The sequence below is a fragment of the Equus quagga genome, chromosome 5, assembly GCF_021613505.1.
Source record: "Equus quagga isolate Etosha38 chromosome 5, UCLA_HA_Equagga_1.0, whole genome shotgun sequence".
In the NCBI taxonomy this organism is placed as follows: Eukaryota; Metazoa; Chordata; class Mammalia; order Perissodactyla; family Equidae; genus Equus; species Equus quagga.
Window position 1 is genome coordinate 119,778,970 of NC_060271.1, and position 17,609 is coordinate 119,796,578.

A 17,609-nucleotide genomic window follows, 5' to 3' on the forward strand; every position below is an offset into this window, starting at 1 on the left:
CTCCAAACTCATCTTCGCAACTCAGGGAGTCCTCTGGGCTCCACATGGTTCTCTTTACTGTCATCTGGAAACTCTCAAGGCCATAAGATGGAGCAGTTGTAAGATTAATCTCGTTTTGTCCCATCTCTCAGAGATCACTCCTCATTGCCTGATGCCCAGTGTCTTGAAAACTGTTGTTTCATGTATTCTGTCCAGTTTTTTTGTTGTTTTAGCCAGGAGGCTAGATCTGGTCTCTACTACTCCATCATGGCCAGAAGCAGAAGTCTTTCCACATCTTGTTGATTTATTCCTAGGTACTTTATATTTTTTGTTGCAACTCTTAATATCTTTTAAAAATTGTTATATACCAGTTGCTGGCATACAAAAATGCAATCTGTTTTTGTTAATTTTATATCCAACTACCTTGCTGTACCCATTAATTCTAATAATTTATCTGTAGATTCTTTTGGATTTTCTATGTAGGCAATCATATCACTTACAGAATGACAATTTTGTTTCTTCCTTCCTAAATCTTATACTCTTTTTTCCACTGGCTAGATCCCTTGATGAAGTGTTGAATAGAAGTAGTGATAGTGGGTATCCTTGCCTATTCCTGATTTTAAAGGGACTATTTCATCATTAATACTGATGTTTGTGAGGCTGGCCTGGTGGCATGGTAGTTAAGTTCACACGTTCCACTTTGGGGGCCCAGGGTTCGCCGGTTCGGATCCCGGGTGCGGACATGGCACCGCTTGGCAAGCCATGCTGTGGTAGGCGTCCCACATATAAAGTAGAGGAAGATGGGCACGGATGTTAGCTCAGGGCCAGTCTTCCTCAACAAAAAGAGGAGGATTGGCAGCCTATGTTAGCTCAGGGCTAATCTTCCTCAAAATAAATAAATAAATAAATAAATAAATAAATAGATAAATAAATAAATAAATAAATAAAAATAATGATGTTTGCTATCAGTTTTTGGTAGATATCCTTTCTCAGGTTTAAAAAGTTCCTTTTCTTCTTGGTTTGTTAAGTACTTTTATGAATGGGTGTTAGATTTTTATCAAATGATTCTGTCGAGATTATAATTTTTTTCCTCCTTTACTCTGTTAATGTGGTAAATCTCACTTGATAGATTTTTCTAACGTTAAACAAACTTTGGATTCTTGGAATAAACCCAGTATGTTCATGATGCATTTATTTTTTCAGATATGGTCGGAGTCAGTTTGCCAATACTTCATTTCAGATTCTTGCTTCTATGTTCATGAGTAAGATTAGCCTGTGAATTTCCTTTCTTTTTTACTTCGCTTGTCTGGTTTTGGTATCAAGCTTATTCTAGGCTGATAACAATGAGTTGCAGAATATGCCTTTTTCTGTTCACTCGAAGAGTTTCCGTAAGATAGGAATGATCCTCAATAGGAAGTTTGATAGAACTTGGTATAATCATTTGGGTCTGGTGTTTTATTTGTGAGAATGTTTTTAAATATGTATTTCATTCCCTTAACATTTGTGGTACCATTTAGGATTTCTATATATTTACACCCACATCCATATATACTCAGTTCTGTTATAATGCTTGTTTTGAAAACAAACTTGTCCCAACACAATTGCATATTAGGGAACAATTAGAGCATGACATGAACTTCCTGTTGCTCTGGCACCAGTTTTGTCCTTAGGAAACCCTGGGTGAACACAGCAAACTGGACCCAGCTGTAGTGACTCACATAGGAATACACAAGCATGCACGCATGCGCACCTCACACATCTCGCAAGCAGCTATGTCAGTTCACCGTGTGTGCTCTGAGCCACACCCATCCGTATCTGCTGTTACAACTTTTGTCCACGTTCAGACTTCTAACATTTGCTAGTGACCCACCAGCTGCAATCCTTTCTTTCTGTTGCATAATCCACACTCAGTGTCTATGGGGATGGGGCAGTGGAGTGAATGGGGGAGAAAGGAAACTAAGAAGACACCAAATTTTTGGTTTTGGTGATGGATAAATGCTAATATAATTTACTAAAAATGCAGGAGGCAGAACATGTGTGGGGAGAAGCTGGTGAGTTCCACTTTGGACGTCTGGTGTTTTAACTGCGTGAAGAAGACTCAGCTGGGCGTCCGATCTTCAGCTCTGGGGATCTGAAGGTCAGCAGAGAGCTCAGGGTTAGATGTAGAGTGGCTGGTGTGTAGGTGGTGATAGGGAAGGTCACACGTCCCTGGGAAGCCTGAGATGACTATGGCGCATCAAAGGAAGAAGAAACAAAGGAAAAGACAGAAAATGAACGGTCAGAGATGGAGGAGGAGAGCCAGTAGGGTGGTGACATGCAAGCCCAGGGAGGGTAGGATTTTGAAAAGGAGTGCTCAGCATTAATGGCTACCAGTCCCTCAGGGTTTCCTTGTTCAGGTATTGTTTCACTTAATCCTCAAAGCCATCCCGAGGTGCAGGTGGCAGTGTACACGTTTCTTTCAAAAAAGAAACAGAGGCTCAGATTTGTTAAATAAGTTGAGTAATCACACATGTAAAAGATGAAAGTGGGGGGCTGGCCCCGTGGCCGAGTGGTTAAGTTTGCGCGCTCCGCTGCAGGTGGCCCAGTGTTTTCGTTGGTTCGAATCCTGGGCGCGGACATGGCACTGCTCATCGAACCACACTGAGGTAGCGTCCCACATGCCACAACTAGAAGGACCCACAATGAGGAATATACAACTATGTACCAGGGGGCTTTGGGGAAAAAAAGGAAAAAAATAAAATCTTAAAAAAAAAGATGAAAGTGGGGCTGACCTCGTGGCCCAGTGGTTAAGTTAGCGCAGTCTGCTTCAGTGGCCCAGGGTTTCGCCATTTCGAATCCAGGGCATGGACATGGCACTGCTCATCAAGCCATGCTGAGGCAGTGTCCCATATGCTACAACTAGAAGGACCCACAACCAAAAATACACAACTATGTACTGGAGGGCTTTGGGAGAAAAAGGAAAAATCAAATCTTTAAAAAAAAAAAAAAAATGAAAGCAACATACAAACTCCAATCTCCCTTTTTCCGATGCTGGAGTTCACCTTGCCAGGCCACACCGCCTCCTCCATGGGGAGGAAGAGGCCAGGTTTACTGGGTTAAGGAAGGAAAGGCAGGTGAGCGCAAGGAGACGAGGCTATGGTGGCAGCTGGTGGGGGAGAAGAGAAAGCTAAAAGAACAAGGAAAGGCTGTTTTGTTTGTTTTACGATGAGGGCAATATGAACATACACTTGCTCGTTCAGCAAACGTTTATTCACATTGAACATTTACTTCTGGGCTCTGAGGATATAACGGTAAAAGTCGAAGTCCCTGACAGAGCAGAGCCTGTCCGAGTGTGAGTCCTGCACCTAAGAGGCAGCCAGAAGTCTTCAGAGGAAGTGGAAGGGGACCTAGCCCTAGGCGCTGGGCTCAGGACAGCGGACCCCATGGAAGAGGCAGAACTGGGAGCCGGGGAGAAATGCAGGGGGCAGGTCTGCACCTTCTGGCCCCCCTTTAGGTGTCCGGGCTCCTCTAGGACAAGTTGTTGGGGCATCAGGGCCCCCACGGGTTCCCCGGCTCCTCCGCAGGCTGCGACCCACGTGAGCCGCCGTGGCCCGCTGCCCTGCACCATGCTAGAGTCTCAACTTTTGGTCTCTTCCAAAGGAAAAAAGGAACCCGCCTCTCACACGGCCTCTAGAAAACTGTGCTTCCTATGCTTTTATAAAATAAAATTTGAGAAAAATATTTCCACAAAAATAACTTTTGTTCATAAAAATGATTGATCTTTGGTGGCTCGATATCCACAAGTAGTCTGTGTCCACTTCTAGAAATAGAATGTCATCAACTTAAGAAGGGGAAGGCTTAGGAGACGCCTCTCATACCCCACTCGGTCTTCCCACTCCCACGGCTGTCCCATTCGCTCCCTCTGGGGTCCATCTGTCTGTGTCTCTCCTAACTGGACACCCGCAGCAGGTCCATGTGTCCCCACTCCGCTCGTTCATGTGGCATCTGTCAGCCTCTCTCTCAGATGTCCACTGCAGCATCAGGAGAAACAAGAGCTCCGTGTGTCGAGCCTGTCAGGTGAGCAGGTTGTCGGGGCCGGTGCTCCCACAGGAAGTCCGCAGGCCAGGCTGGTAGGGGCTTCGTTTTTCCAGGAATAGTTGCTGCTGGGACACTTTCCCAACAGGTCAAAGGTTGCCTGGAGCTGGGTAGTCGGGGGCACAGGCCTATCTGAGATGGTCTGTGGTCAACAGGCAAGAAATGACAGATGGGGGTCCTGGAGCCCAGGCCAGTCCCTTCAGGAGATGTCACTGAAGACTCCATATCCCAGGGAAAAAGATGGGCACATGTAAACTGCAAAGCAGAGGTGCTAAAGGGCCGAGAAGGAGGGGGCCTTCGAGCCCAGAAGATGCTGGCTCCTGCTGCTCCGGCTCACAGAAGTCTCAAACTTCAAGCAAGGCTGTAGCTGGTACTCCTGTAGGAGGGGAAGAAGTCGAAGAGAAGGATGAGCATGGAGTGGGGTCTCTGTCCTGCCACAGACCATGGAAGTGTCAGTGGCTGTTCCTTGTCTTCCTAGCAACTCTTCCCCTTACAACCTGTGAATAAAGCCACACCCCTGTTTCTCCAGGACCCATCAGGCACTTCCCCAGCCGTGTGTCATTCCCCGAGGGTAATGCAGGATCTCAGTGTTACTTGGCTGGAGTCTGAGGCCATTCACACTGAACAGTGAGGGACCAGGATGATGCCACTTCCTGTCTACCCTGTGGTCCTCTGTATGTAATGTGCTTGTATCTCTAAGTGCGTGAGCATCTGCAAAAATGTGGGCACGTGCTCATGAAAGTCTGCGGCACCAGACGTTGTTACTGCAGGACCTGCTTGGCCTCGGCTCTATGCTGGGCTTTTGGGGCACAAAAATGAATAAAACACAGCCCCAGCCTTCAGAGTCCCCACAGTCTCCTGGGAAAGCCAGTCAGTGAGCAGATCGTCCCCATGCAGTGAGATCCATACTCCAGAAGGGGGAAGGACAAGGTCCAGAGAGCTGCTCAGGGCAGCCTGTTGGGGGAAGGGTGGAAGACGACCCCCAGGTTTCGGCTCCCAGGCTGGAGGATAGTGCCATTCACTGAGACAGGACACGGGGAGGAGCCGATTGAGGGAAGAAGATGAGTTCAGTTTGTGGCTCATTAAGATTGTCTGCCATGCTTGTGGGACATCAGGTGGAGATGTCCATATGCGAGCCAGACCTATAGATCTGGAACTTGAAGAAAGTCTGGCGGGGAGGGGCAGCTTCCAAAGTCACCAGGCACAGAGTGTTCGAGGTCAAGCAAATAGATGAGGATCCTGGGGTTATGGAGAGCAAAAGGAACGGGTCAAGAAGGAAGCCCTCCCACATCACTACTCAACAGGTAATCGAAGGAAGGAGACTGGGCAGCGTCAGCCAGAGTAGTAGAAGAAAATCCAGGAGAAGATGGCATCACTGAAGCTAAGGAAAGAGCCTCCAAAGGCAGAACAGTTCAACTGTGTAAACAGCACAGGGAGACCTGCCACTGCTTAGTCAACCCCACAGCAGTGCACGTCGGTGTGCCTCCCTGGGTGTTGGTGGCCCTGCTGTGTGTACCTTTGTGCAAGGGGTGCCCACCTCTGAAAGTGCAGCTGGCGAGAGGTGTCCTGGCTTGGCACTTTTAGAGTGGGGCCGACCATGAGGATGCAGAGACCAATGAGGATCATGCAGGTGGGCACAGCACCGATGAGGACCTTGAGGGTCACCACCACCTGCTCTGCCTGCTGGCAGGCTCCTGCCTCATACCCCGCAAACCTGGAGAAACACCAACCCATGCATCCAGCTCAGATCCGACCGAGCACGGCTTCCTGGGGGAGGGGTCCCAGATCCCCCATTCCCACACTACCCTGAACCTTGGATTCATTTCCTGGCCACATCAGCCTAACTATGGTGGAAGAGAGTTTTGAGGGAATGGCTGGCCAGGGAGGAATTCAGAGAGAACTGAGAATGTGGGGAGCTGAGGTTTCAGAATGGGTACAGCCTCCAAGAAAGGCCCCTCTCAGTCACGTGCACAGAGAAACCTGGGGCAGGTGGTTCCACCACACTCTCCAAAGAGCAGAGCTTGGATCCTAAACTCATGGGTGGCCCCTGGCTAGCTCGGGTGGAGGATTCTGCCCTCTTCTTCCCACTCCATTAGTCTTTTGTGCCTCTGGTACAGCCAGCTCTGGGACTCACTCCAGACTGAGAGTGGAGATGCCTAGGGCACTTGCGCCTGAAAGCTTGGTGAAGAAGACATAGGATGAGTAGAAGATGGTCTCCAGGCCTGGGCCGGGCTGATGCTGCCGCTGGAAGTCATCCACTACATCTGGAAGCATGGACCTGGGGGCGGGGCCTGCAGAATTATCCCTTTATCCCCTTGATAGCCACCAGCCTGTGAACTTTCTGAGGACAGAGACCAAATCAGATTCATCCCTGGGTCCCTGCTGTCCAGGACCAGGACTGGCCCGCATAAAGCCAATATGTGTGCTTGAACGCTCCCCATCACACACTGCTATCCACCATTCTTGCCATCCGGTGCTCTTTTAGGAGGGCTCCATGGATGGAGCTAGTGGCCTCCATCTGCATTTGGGAGCTCCCCTCCCCAACACAGGCTGGGCACAGGGCTCTGAGACAACAGGTTGATGTGAAAGAGGGCATACCCATCAGGAAGGACGTGAAGCTCCCATACCCCCTTCCCCTCACCCAGCCTACCAGGGTAGCAGCAAGGATACAGCAATGCTCACGCCAGATCCAAAGGCCACAACGTATGCCACGGGTGCTGTGGGTACCGCAGCCAACAGGATTGCAAAAGGCACCATCACCTGGGGAGACAGACACACCAGTTGCTCCTTCCACCTGCCCCCACGCCTGCTCTTTCATTCACACACTCACTGGTCTTTACCAATGACACCCCCACCCCTCCATGCCTGGTCCTATACTAGGCACTGAAGACACAAGTGAATACAGATCCACCCCTGCTGGCTCCCAGAAGGCTCAGGCTCCGAGGTCACCTCCCTGCCACCTCCCCAGCAGCCACCTCAGGCCTTGCTTCCTGCCTCACTTACACAGACCCCGAAGGCTGACATCCTCTTCCCAAATCGCTGTAGAACCCACTCCCACAGTGGGGTGCTCAGCACAGCCGAGACCTGCGAGCAGAGGAATCCTCAGCCAGGCTGTCTGCCAGCGCCTTCACCCAGGTTCTCAAAGCCCTGGCTTTTAGGTGGGACGCCCGACCTTGATCTTGCCCCCCGGTTGGAACCAGTGGCTATGAACTTTATGACCCTGGCCCAATTCCACCCCAATTCCACAGCAGAGTCCAGAATGTTGACCATCAGAACTCTAGCCACACATGTCATGTCAAGGACCACCCATGTCCCCAACTCAGGCCCCCGAGTGACCTTGCCTGTGCCACCCCAGGCCCTCTCACCAGGATGGTCAGCACCAGGCCCTGGATGTGGTCATGTAGCCGGGAGGCGTGTGTACAGAACAAGACCAGGTAGTTCTGCTCCACCTGAGGAGGCAGACAGGAAGTGGGCATGCACAGGGAGTGGCAGGAACTTGGAAGTCCAGGGCAAGGCCTAGGTCTCAAGTCTGGCCTCCCCTTTGGGACTTCAAATTCCAGTTGCTGTTGCCATTATGCAGTCCCCTCCCCCACCAAGGACACTTATCCCTGACACAGGTATACACCATTCCCAGTCCACCCTCCCCTTGCACAGCTAGGATGTGGGGTGGACTTTCCACCCTAGACACTGTCAGCTTCCTAGCCTGGGCCCTGACACTCCCCAATTCCACAAGCTCTGTCTAGGTTTCTCTCCCCCTAGCACCAGCCTCTCCGGGCCACGTGCCAGGCACTGGTTTCTCCCTATTAAAACTCCAGCCTAACTGGGGTGCGGTGGGGCCCACAGACTGAACCTGAACCTACTCAGGGTCAATATGGCTGGAGCTAAGCCATTGGGGATGGCCTGGCCAGAGGTACCTGGACAGCTGCTGAGATGAACAGGAAAGAGATCACCAGCTTCAGGTAGGGCGGGTGCCGGACAGTGAGGCCCAGCCCAGCCAGGAAGCTCAGGCCCTGGCTGGAGGCTGGGGCAGAGGGGTCTGCAACACAGGAAGGTGGCATCTTGGCTTGGCAGAGTTCAAAACCAAAGCCCAGGCCCAAGGGGAACCCCGCCCTCAGCTTCTGCTTCCCACACTCTGACCGCAACCCCCTACCTGCTTGTTCCTTCACCCCTAGGTAGAGCAAACCACTGCACACAGGGTAGGTCACAGCAACCACCGCGGCTGCAATGGAGTAGAGACGAGTCTGTGGGACAGGACAGAACTGGGGTGGGGGTGATGTCTCCAACCCATGGAGGTGGGGACACCCAGGGGCAGGGCAGGAGTACCTCTCAATGCAAGCAGAGGGACCCTCGGCCCACCCCCAGGGATGCTGGGTGCCCCTCCTCTCAATCACCCAGCAGGAGAGGTGGATCTAAGAGCCCAACCTGGTCCTTCCGCGGACCCTGTGCCTCCTGCACACATCCCTGCCACCCTCAAGGGGTCTAGGCTCTCTCTCTCTCTCTCTCCCTCTCATTTTTTTAAGCAAACATTCGCTGCTGCTGACTTCTGCATGCCAGACCCTGAGGTTCAATGATGAACAATTGACCCCTGTGCATCCACAAGAAGGGGCTCTGAGTGCGAGAGGAAGACAGATCCATGAGCAGACAGTTATGGCACAGTGTGACGACGACACAGAGAAACGTCTAAACAGAAGCAGTGCTGTCTATCCTTCAGGGGAAGAGACACATGTAATAAAACCCACACAAAGACACGCATAGGAGTAACAGTCCCCCAGTTCAGGACAGAGGCTTCCTCTGGGGAGGGGAGGAAGAGGGAGATGGGCAGGGCTTCACCGGGGTGCGTCCCCCACAGTGGCACAGGGCCCCACGTTCAGAAGTGCCCTGCATTTGGAGCTTAATGCTCTGCTGTCTCTGTCTTGAAATTTTGATGATTTTATCTTTGAATTTGTGTTTTTTAAGTCAAGTCAATGGGAAAACAGAGCTGGAGCCACCAAGAGGCACCTGAACACTTCATACCTTGGCTCACACAAGGCTCTGCCTCTTCGGAGTGGCTTCTCACCTCCTGCTCCCCCCTTCTCTGTACACCAGGCCTACCCGTCCCCAACCCAAGGCCACCGCCCTCCATCCCACCCTCACCCAGAGTGACCCGGTAGCTTTGAGGAGGGGGTTTGTAGAGGCCTGAGTGGGACCTGGCCACGGGCACAGAGAGGGTGGGTCCAGGAGGGCAAGGCCAGCGGGGGCCCCAGGCTGGCAGCACGCGATGGGTTCTGAGGGCAACCGGGGGGGCCTCTCACCCACTGCGACCCAGGCAATCTCTGGGTTGGGGCCGTGGGCCATGGGAAGGGGACACTGACTTCCCCACTCTCTCTGGGGCCCCGCATTTTCATTTTGCACTGGACATGGGCAAAGCCTGTAGCTGGCCCTGCAGACGGGTCTGGGGATAGGTACACAGGACTTCACTGTAATGTTTTCTTAAGTGGGTGGTGGGCCATGGGTATTGGTGGTATTATTCTCATACCATTGATTCTCAAATGTTGGTGGGGGTTAGAATCCCCTGGAGGGATTCAAATGTTCAAATGTTGGAGGGGGTTCAAATACATATTGCTGGGCCCCATCCCCAGAATTTGTGAATTGGTAGGTCTGGGGTGGGGCCTAAGAATTTGCATTCCTGACAAGTTCCCAGCTGATGCAGATGCTACTGGTCCCAGGACCACACTTTGAGAACCACAGCTCTATACCTTTTTGCAAATCTGAGATATTTATTAATTTAGAAACTAGTAAAGAAACAAGAATGCCAACACAGAAGGGTGCAGAGAACACTGAGGACAGGCTCAAAATTCCAAGCCTAGGGAGGGGCAGCCTGTGCCGGGTCTGAAGGTGAGGGCCGCCCATGTTGGAACTCCTGTACGGTGTCACCTTGACTGTGCTGGGGGAATGGCTGGAGGCAGGGCCACTACGTAGGGGGCAGATGCAGTAGCTGGGGCAGCAGGAGAGAAGATGGGGGCAGAGGCCCAGATGTGGCAGTACCATGCAGAGCAGTGCACTGACTCCAGAAGATATTTGGCCTAAAACATGGACAGGATTTGGTAATAGGTTGGAGTGGAGGGTTGAGAGAAAGGGAGGAAGAAAAGATGCCTCCTAGTGTTCTGGGGGACAGTGATGTCATTTGCTCAAGGAAAAGGGGGGGAAATAGAAGATGAATTTGGTGGATGAAACAGACGCATGTCCCCCTAACTGCTGAAGAGGCATCTGCTTTGAGGGGAGAGAAAGGGGTGCTGCTCCAGACTTCCCTTCTCTCTCACACTGGGGGTGAGGGGCGCCTGTTCAGGGCTGGGTAGGACAGGTCATAGGAGGGGCTTTACCCAGAGCTCCGCAAGGACACCAGACCCTCCCGCTGCCCGGTCCCGTGCCCCTGCCTGCGGCCCTTCCTCAGCCCCGTCCCTTCTCTGGAGGCCGCCTGCTCCCTGCAGAGGGCCTGTGACCCGCTGCTTTACTCAGGTTTAGAAAGCACCCAGGCGGAGGAGCAGGGTTGGAGGGAGGACGTGGGGACCTCGGCTCAGCGGGAGGAGCAGGGAAGGAATGAGAGGCGCAGAGCGCAGAGCTGCGCCCCCAAACAACGGCGAGGAGACCTGGGGAGGAGGCCCCAGAAGAGGGGGTCCTGGCGGGTCAGGGACGCAGGGCACTCACCGCGTCGGGGGAGATGGCCCCCGGCCCGGGGAGCGCGGCGTCCTCGCACCTGTGAGGTCCGTGGGCGCCCGACACGATGAGTCCGTGGACAGCGGCTCCCATCAGCGTCCCCGCCATCTCCATGGTCATCCCTGGGGCAGAAGGGAGCACGATGAGCAGCATGCGGCCCCGGCAGCCGCCGCCCGCCCGCCGCCCGCCCGCCGCCCGCCCGCACTCACGGTACGCGGTGGCCGAGTCCCGCTCCCTCGGGCTGGGGGTCAGGAGCATGGTCAGCGCCGTGTAGGGCACCTGGAAGAACTGGGGCGCCCGGGCGGGGCTTAGGATGGCTCCCTCCGCCCGGAACACCCCCAGGGCCCTGCGGCTTCCAGAGGCTAAGGTCCGCAGTCTTCCTGTCCCCACCCTGGCACCGCGCCAGGCTGGCACATCCCTCTGATCCCCTCAAGCCGGGAGCTAGGAGTTGAGGGGTACCCAGCCCAGAGACCAGGGGGTGAGAGGAGCGAATGGTAGATTGCCAGGCACTGGCGAGCAGGTGTGGTCAGTGGGCTCCTCCAGGACACCTACCCTTGCCACACACACACACTGCAGAGTGGCCACTGGACAACAGTGGGGTTCCAGGAGTCCAGACCCAGGAAGGGGGGCCCACCTGCTTACCGTGGCCAGGGCCTGGAACAGGCAGTAGAAGGTCGTGTACCAGAGGCCTCGAAGACTGGTGAAGGGGGGCAGGAACCACAGGAAGAAGTAGGCCAACGCGATGAAGGGCACGCAGCCCAGGACCCTGTGGAAGCGCAGAGGAGGTGGAGCTCCCCCAGCACCAGGATGGGGATGAAAAGGGGGCCTGGAGCAACCTCAGCCCTCTGGGCGTAAGCCCTCTGCCCCTGGAGAAGCCCTGGGCTGGGGCTGGCAGGGCAGGAGCCATGGAGGGGAAGAAGTGACTGACGGGATGTGGAGGTAGCTGAGGGTGGGGTGGGGGCCATTCATTGCAGGAGACTGGCTGAGGCCCTCGGGTGTTCAGTGGTGCCATTCCCTGTATCAAGGACCCTGGAACACAAGCAAGTGGTTTCTCCTCTGTGAGACCCTGCAAGCCCTCCAGCCCACCCCGGTCACACTTACGTCCCTGGCCAGGCCTAGGAGTCTTGGAGGCTTTGTCCAGCCCTGTGCCATCTGGGGAGGGAGAATCCCCAAGAATGTCTCTGAACTGCTGCCTGACTTAGTCTGACCTAGTCCCGTTCCCAGTCCCCTACTGTCCACTCTTGTCCCCTGACCATCCAAGGGTTTTCCACTAAGAAGCAGGGCTGTGACAAACACAGTGACCTCAGGCCAGGGGTGGGTGTCAGAATAGGATCCTAAGGACCGTGGGGCTGCTCACCAGGGCATGAGTCGTCCAGACCCTGTCCTCCTGCTTCTGTTGATGAAGAACCCAGCCACGGGGTCAGCAGCTGCCCCAGACACCTTCCCTCCAAACAGGAGAAGTGACACCTGGGCAGCAGGGATCTGAAAGGGACAGGGAAGGGGAAAGCCAAGGCCTGGCAGAGTCAGAGTCCAGGCCTGCTTGCCCCTCAGGAGAGAGATCTGGAAAGTTGGCTGGGTGCAGAGCCACAGGGTAAAGGTCTAGGGGCCTCCTCTCAGGGACACTCATCCAGAAGGCTCTCAGGGCACATCTGAACCAGTGAAGAAGGGGCGGGGGAGGGAGCTGACGGGGCACACGGGCACAGTCCCACTGTCACTCAAGCCCTGTCACTCTTGGAGAAGACTTGAGGGACCCTCATGCGGGAGGGCTCAGTGCAAGAAGGACGCACCTAGGCTGACGGTCAGAGGGAGACGTTTTGTTTCACAATGAAAATGTTTTATTGATTTTTCTGATGACATAAATGATGCACTCATTATGAAAACACTCAAACAGTACGGAAAATATCGAGCAAAGCCCATGCACAATCCCGTCATCCTGAGACAACTGTAAGAGGTGTTCTGACAATCCTTTCATGCGTTTATGGGCAATTTATAATTTTACATAAATGTAACCATATCGGTGTCATTGTAAAAGGTCACGAATACCTTATTAAAAAATTCTTTTTTGCTTATCCTCTATCCTCCACTATTCCCTCCTACAGCCGGCATTAACAGCCTGGTATATATCCTTCTGTAATTTTCTCCATGCTCATTTCTAATCATGGACAGACACATACACACATACAGTCATGCACATACATATTTGGGGCATGTCTTTGATTTGCTGAAATGGGATCATTTTATATACTCTTCTCTAAAACTAACTTTTCTCTCTTGATAGTGCATCGTGGAAACCCCTCCAAGTCAACTGGTACAGCTCTCACCCATTCTTCTGAATGGCTACATAATAGTCCATTATATGGATGCAGCACAAGTTATTATCCAACTGCTTCTCTATTGTTTCCTGTTTTTCCATTACAAACAGCCTGTAAAAAACATCCTTGAGGAGGTTGCCCTCAATACCATTTGGCTTTTTGTCAGGCTTAAGTCAGACGTGCTATCTATCAAGGATGGTGGGGTGGAAGGACCAGACACCAAGGAAGATGGGAATGGGCATCCTGGGCTGCTGCCCACACTCACCTGTGCCACATCCAGCAGGAAGAGCTGCAGGTAAAAGGCTGTGGCGCTGGAGGCCACCTGGTTGGGGACCCCGCCAAGGCCATAGCACAGTTTTGTACAGAATGAGAGGCGACCAGCTCTGCTGTCCTGGGGGAGACACGGGAGTTAAGCCCTCACCCGACAAATACACGACAGCTCCCCATCCCCTCACTTCCATAAGCATCCTGAGATCCCTATGTCTTGAGGGCTTTTCTAGCGACCTCTCAGTCCTAATTTGCCCCAATCGTCTTAAAGGGAAGTGAGACAAAAAAGGAAAAAAAAATCTAAACCATGACCTCTAAATGTTTCTAGGGGAAGTTCTTCCTTATCTTGTGCCCTCAGTGCTTCCTGCTGCAGTATTCTATTTTCTGAGCCAGCAAGCCAGGGCCAACTGGGCATCAGGAGATGGGGGCTTGGGCCCTTTCTTTGCCACTAACTCCCTGTGTGACCTTGAATAAATCACTTTTTCTCTCTAAGCCGTCAAATAGAATAGTCCCTCCAACTTCGCAGGCTTGATTAGATGAGCAAATGAGGCGAGGCCTCTGGGAGCTGACCGTTAAACACGCAGGACTTTTGCAAGCCAGCTGTTGAACTGCTGGCAGCCTGAAATCAGGCATGGTAAGAGTATTTACACCACTGAAATCAGCAAACATCACAAATCAGAGCTTTTGTTCTTTCTTTCTTCCCTAGAGAGACTGTTTACCAGCCCACCAATGAAATGAACCAATGTCGCTGACCCCCAAATGTAGATATATCACAAGGCCTAAGCTATTCAGCCAACTCCAGACTGGAATATTCGACTGCCCACTCACAGCCCCACATGGTTGCCTAACAGGCATTTCAGCTTAGCATGGCCAAAACACAGCTCCCGACTTCCTTCCCATTGTCTAAACCAGCTTCTAACCCTGTTGTCCCCAGTGCATAAATGGCCCTGGGTCCACTCAGGAGCTCAGGCCACAAGCCTGGGGGCCACCCATGAGTCCTCGTCCCAATCCTCCATCAGTGAGAGCCTCCGAAGTGGCTTCCCTGCTTCTGCTCTCGTTCCCTCCTCTCGACTCTCTGTCCAGCAGCCAAAGCAATCTTTTCCTAACATAAGTCAGACCGTGTCTCCTCTCTGCTTAAAACTCTCCAACAACTTGCCATTACAGTTTGGATAACACTCAAACCCTTACCATAGAGCCTACGGGAGCCCACCCAATCGCTCCCCACTCTCTTTTCTACCTCACTTCAGACAGTTCTCCTCAACCATGGTAGCCTGCTTCCTATTCCTCCAAATGACCATGCCTGTCTCTGCCTCAGAGCCTTTGCATTTCCTGTTCCTTCTGTCTGGAAGGTTCTTTCTCCAGGTCTTTGCAGAGCTGACTCCTTGTCATTCAGGTCTACACCTAAATGTCATCTCCTCCAAGAGGCCTTCCCTGACCACCCAAGTCCCTCTCTCAATTGTACTTACTACCTGCTATGTTCTCATTTATTTCCTGCCTCTCTCCACCAGAATATAAGCTCTCTGAGAGCATGAACCATAGCTTTTATTCACCACTGTGTCCCCAGTACCTAGAACAATGCTTGGTATAGAGCAGATGCTCAATATATATTTATTGAAGGAATAAATGCCATGAAGACACTGGGTAAAGTGCTATTTCTTCAAAAGATGCTGGGACTCCTTCCTTCTCATCCTTCGCTCAGGAGTAGGGGGGGAGTGGAGACAACTCTGGCCTCACCCACTTTGGTATCTTGCAGGACACCCCAAACGGGCTCTTTTGAAGGGAAGGTCTTTCCAGATATGGGTTTATCACATCCTTTGCACACTCTTCCTACCCACAGAAGAAAACCGCACATGAGGTGGGCTGTGGTCTACTTTTCTGACATTTGTGTGAACATTATTTCAACTTCCAGAAAACTTTAACAAGAGGCACACTCCAACATGACAGCCCTTCCTCCAACCCCATAATGGGATACTTATTTCCCCTTAAACACACCTAGCAAGCTTCTGGCACATAGAGGGCACTCAAAAGATAGAAAACAAACTCCAGCTGAAACGAAGTGTATGATGCAATCTTGGAATCTTTGCCTACCTGTCAACTGAGTACAAGTTTTAGAATTAGACAAACCTGGCTTCAAATTCTGCGGCTGCCATTTCTAGCTGTGTGACCCAAGGCAAGGTACTTAAGATAGCTGAGTTTCAGCTTCCTCATTTGTAAAAAAGGGTGATACACCTCAGGGCTGTTAGAATTAAATGCTGGTGCTTCATTGGCAATGTTAGTTTTCCCTCTTGCCATTAATCTCACGCCAAATTTCTAAATTTCACTGGGAAATGCGAGTCCCCAGGGAGCCCCCTTTTCTCAGTTTCTTTGTTGGGGGCCACAAGCCTTTGCTCTGAGGAGCCTGAAAGGAAGCACTGAGTCAACATAGGGGATTGAGGTGGTGAAGCGAAGCCACCGACAACGAACGCCTTCACTGGGAGCGGGGTGGACTTTCGCATCAGCAGAAAGCTCGGAGGTCCTAATTCCTCGCCAGCACAGCCACCCTTGCCGGCACGCACCCCAGCCCCATCACCCCTGGTTGCCACGTGCCCTCTACCCTCACTCCTGGCCTGGTTGCCAGGAAGGACATCCCGGGACAGTCCCCCTGGTGCCTGGACCATGCCGGGGTTTGAGAGGGTGGCTAGACCCACACCACCTGCCTGGAGACTGGGGCAGCCTCCTCACGCACAGCTGGAAGTCCTACCGGCCCAGCGTTCAGGAGACCTTTGGAAAGACCCGGAGTATGGTGGCCAAAAGCCCTAGACGGGGACTCAGGAGACCAGAGACTGGCCCCTGTCCTGCCTGACTAGGTGAATGGATCCAGCACGTTCCTTCACTTGTCCAGGACTCAGCCTCCTATTCTCTCTGGGGCTCGCGAATATCCTCCGCTCTCAGCGCAGGCAGTTCAAAAGCTCGAAGGCTGGCCCGAGGAGGCCGCCGCGCTGCCCCCGGCTGGACAGGGCCCTGCAGCCCCTCGGCCGCGGCCCCGCGCAGGAGCCCAGCGCCCGTCTCTCCGCCCGGCTCAGCCCCAGCTCCCCTCGCCCCCCCGGGCGCTCACCGAGCCGGGCTCCGAGGGGTGCGCTCCCGGCTGGGGCGCCGGCGCCTCCACGGCCGGGTCCGGGGTCCCTCCGGGGGACGCCGCCATCGCGCGCAGCAGCTCCGACTGCGGCCGGGCCCTTCGGAGTTCCCGCCCGGCCGGCTGCGCGGAGAGGGCGGCTCCCGGGCCGGGGGCGCGGCCGGGCGAGGGCGGGCCAGAGGGCGCCCCCGGACCGCGGGCACGGCGCCGCAACCGGGGACCCGCGAAGCGCGCGGCTGGGTCTCCCCAAAGGGGAAAACGCCGAGCGCCCACATTCGCTGGAGGGAAAGGCCAGGAAGTCCCTGAGGACCGTTTTCCTCGGGGCATGTCCCCGAGGGAGCGAGCGCCAGCCCCGGTCGGCGATAAACTGTCTTGGGTGAAAGTCGGCAAATAAACTTATTTGAAAAACGAAGCAACAGAATTGACTTGTTTAGACGAAGTTACGGCTGAATAGGCTTACAACCTGCAAAATTTGATGTTGGATGCCTGAAACACTTTCCAGCCTCACGGAGATGATGGGTATAGCCAAGTAACAGTTCTGGCCAGTGAATGAAAGCAGACTGGGCATGCAATTTCCCAGCAAGCTCCCTAGAAGGAGAGGGTCACACTGTACACAAAACTTAACTGAAAATGCATCACAGACCTAACTGTAAAGGCTAAAACTTCTATAAAACTCTTCAAACAATTGTTTCTCAGGAAACCACAAGCACAAGTTGGACTATATCTAAATGAAAAATTTTGTGCAGCAAACCATCCCACAAGTGAAAAGACAACCCACAGAATGGGAGAAAATATCTGCAAATCAGAAGGACTTCTATTGGAATATAACTCTCACAACTCAACAGTAGAAAGACAACCCAATTTAAAAATGGGCAAAGAATTTCAATAGATTTCTCCAAAGACAGACAAATGGACAATAAGCACATGAAAAGATGCTCAAGTCATTAGAGAAATACAAAACCACAAGATGCCACTCCATTAGGATGGCTATAATTAAGAAGACTGACAATAATAAGCACTGGGGAGGATGTGGAGAAATGAGACATTGCTGGTGGGCATGTAACCTGGTGCATTTGGAAATGGTTTGGAAAACTTGGGCAGTTCTTCAGAAAGTGAAACATGGAATTAGCATATGACCCAGGAATTCCACTCCTAAGTATGTACCCTAGAGA

At 52.8% G+C, this 17,609-nt stretch overlaps 1 protein-coding gene across 1 annotated transcript; it reads right to left on the reverse strand.

Moving 5' to 3' along the window:
* Positions 1 to 3,280: 3,280 nt before the first annotated feature.
* MFSD2B (MFSD2 lysolipid transporter B, sphingolipid) lies at positions 3,281 to 16,517 on the reverse strand. The gene is made up of 14 exons (XM_046662860.1): positions 16,420 to 16,517; positions 13,324 to 13,449; positions 12,104 to 12,228; positions 11,389 to 11,512; positions 10,956 to 11,034; positions 10,738 to 10,868; positions 8,204 to 8,294; positions 7,968 to 8,089; positions 7,419 to 7,502; positions 7,057 to 7,137; positions 6,704 to 6,813; positions 6,188 to 6,331; positions 5,591 to 5,767; positions 3,281 to 4,429 (listed from the first exon to the last, which is right to left on the reverse strand). The coding sequence occupies exons 1-14, from the start codon at positions 16,504 to 16,506 to the stop codon at positions 4,405 to 4,407; spliced, it is 1,506 nt and encodes a 501-aa protein (XP_046518816.1). The 5' UTR covers positions 16,507 to 16,517; the 3' UTR covers positions 3,281 to 4,404.
* Positions 16,518 to 17,609: the final 1,092 nt, after the last annotated feature.

Coding starts and splice junctions, on each gene's coding strand:
- MFSD2B (XM_046662860.1), bottom strand. CDS start 16,506: ATGGCGGCGTCCCCCGGAGGGACCCCGGACCCGGCCGTGGAGGCGCCG. Junction 13,450..16,419: donor ACCCCTCGGAGCCCGGCTCG/GTGAGCGCCCGG, acceptor TGTCTCCCCCAG/GACAGCAGAGCTGGTCGCCT. Junction 12,229..13,323: donor TCCTGCTGGATGTGGCACAG/GTGAGTGTGGGC, acceptor TGTCCCTTTCAG/ATCCCTGCTGCCCAGGTGTC.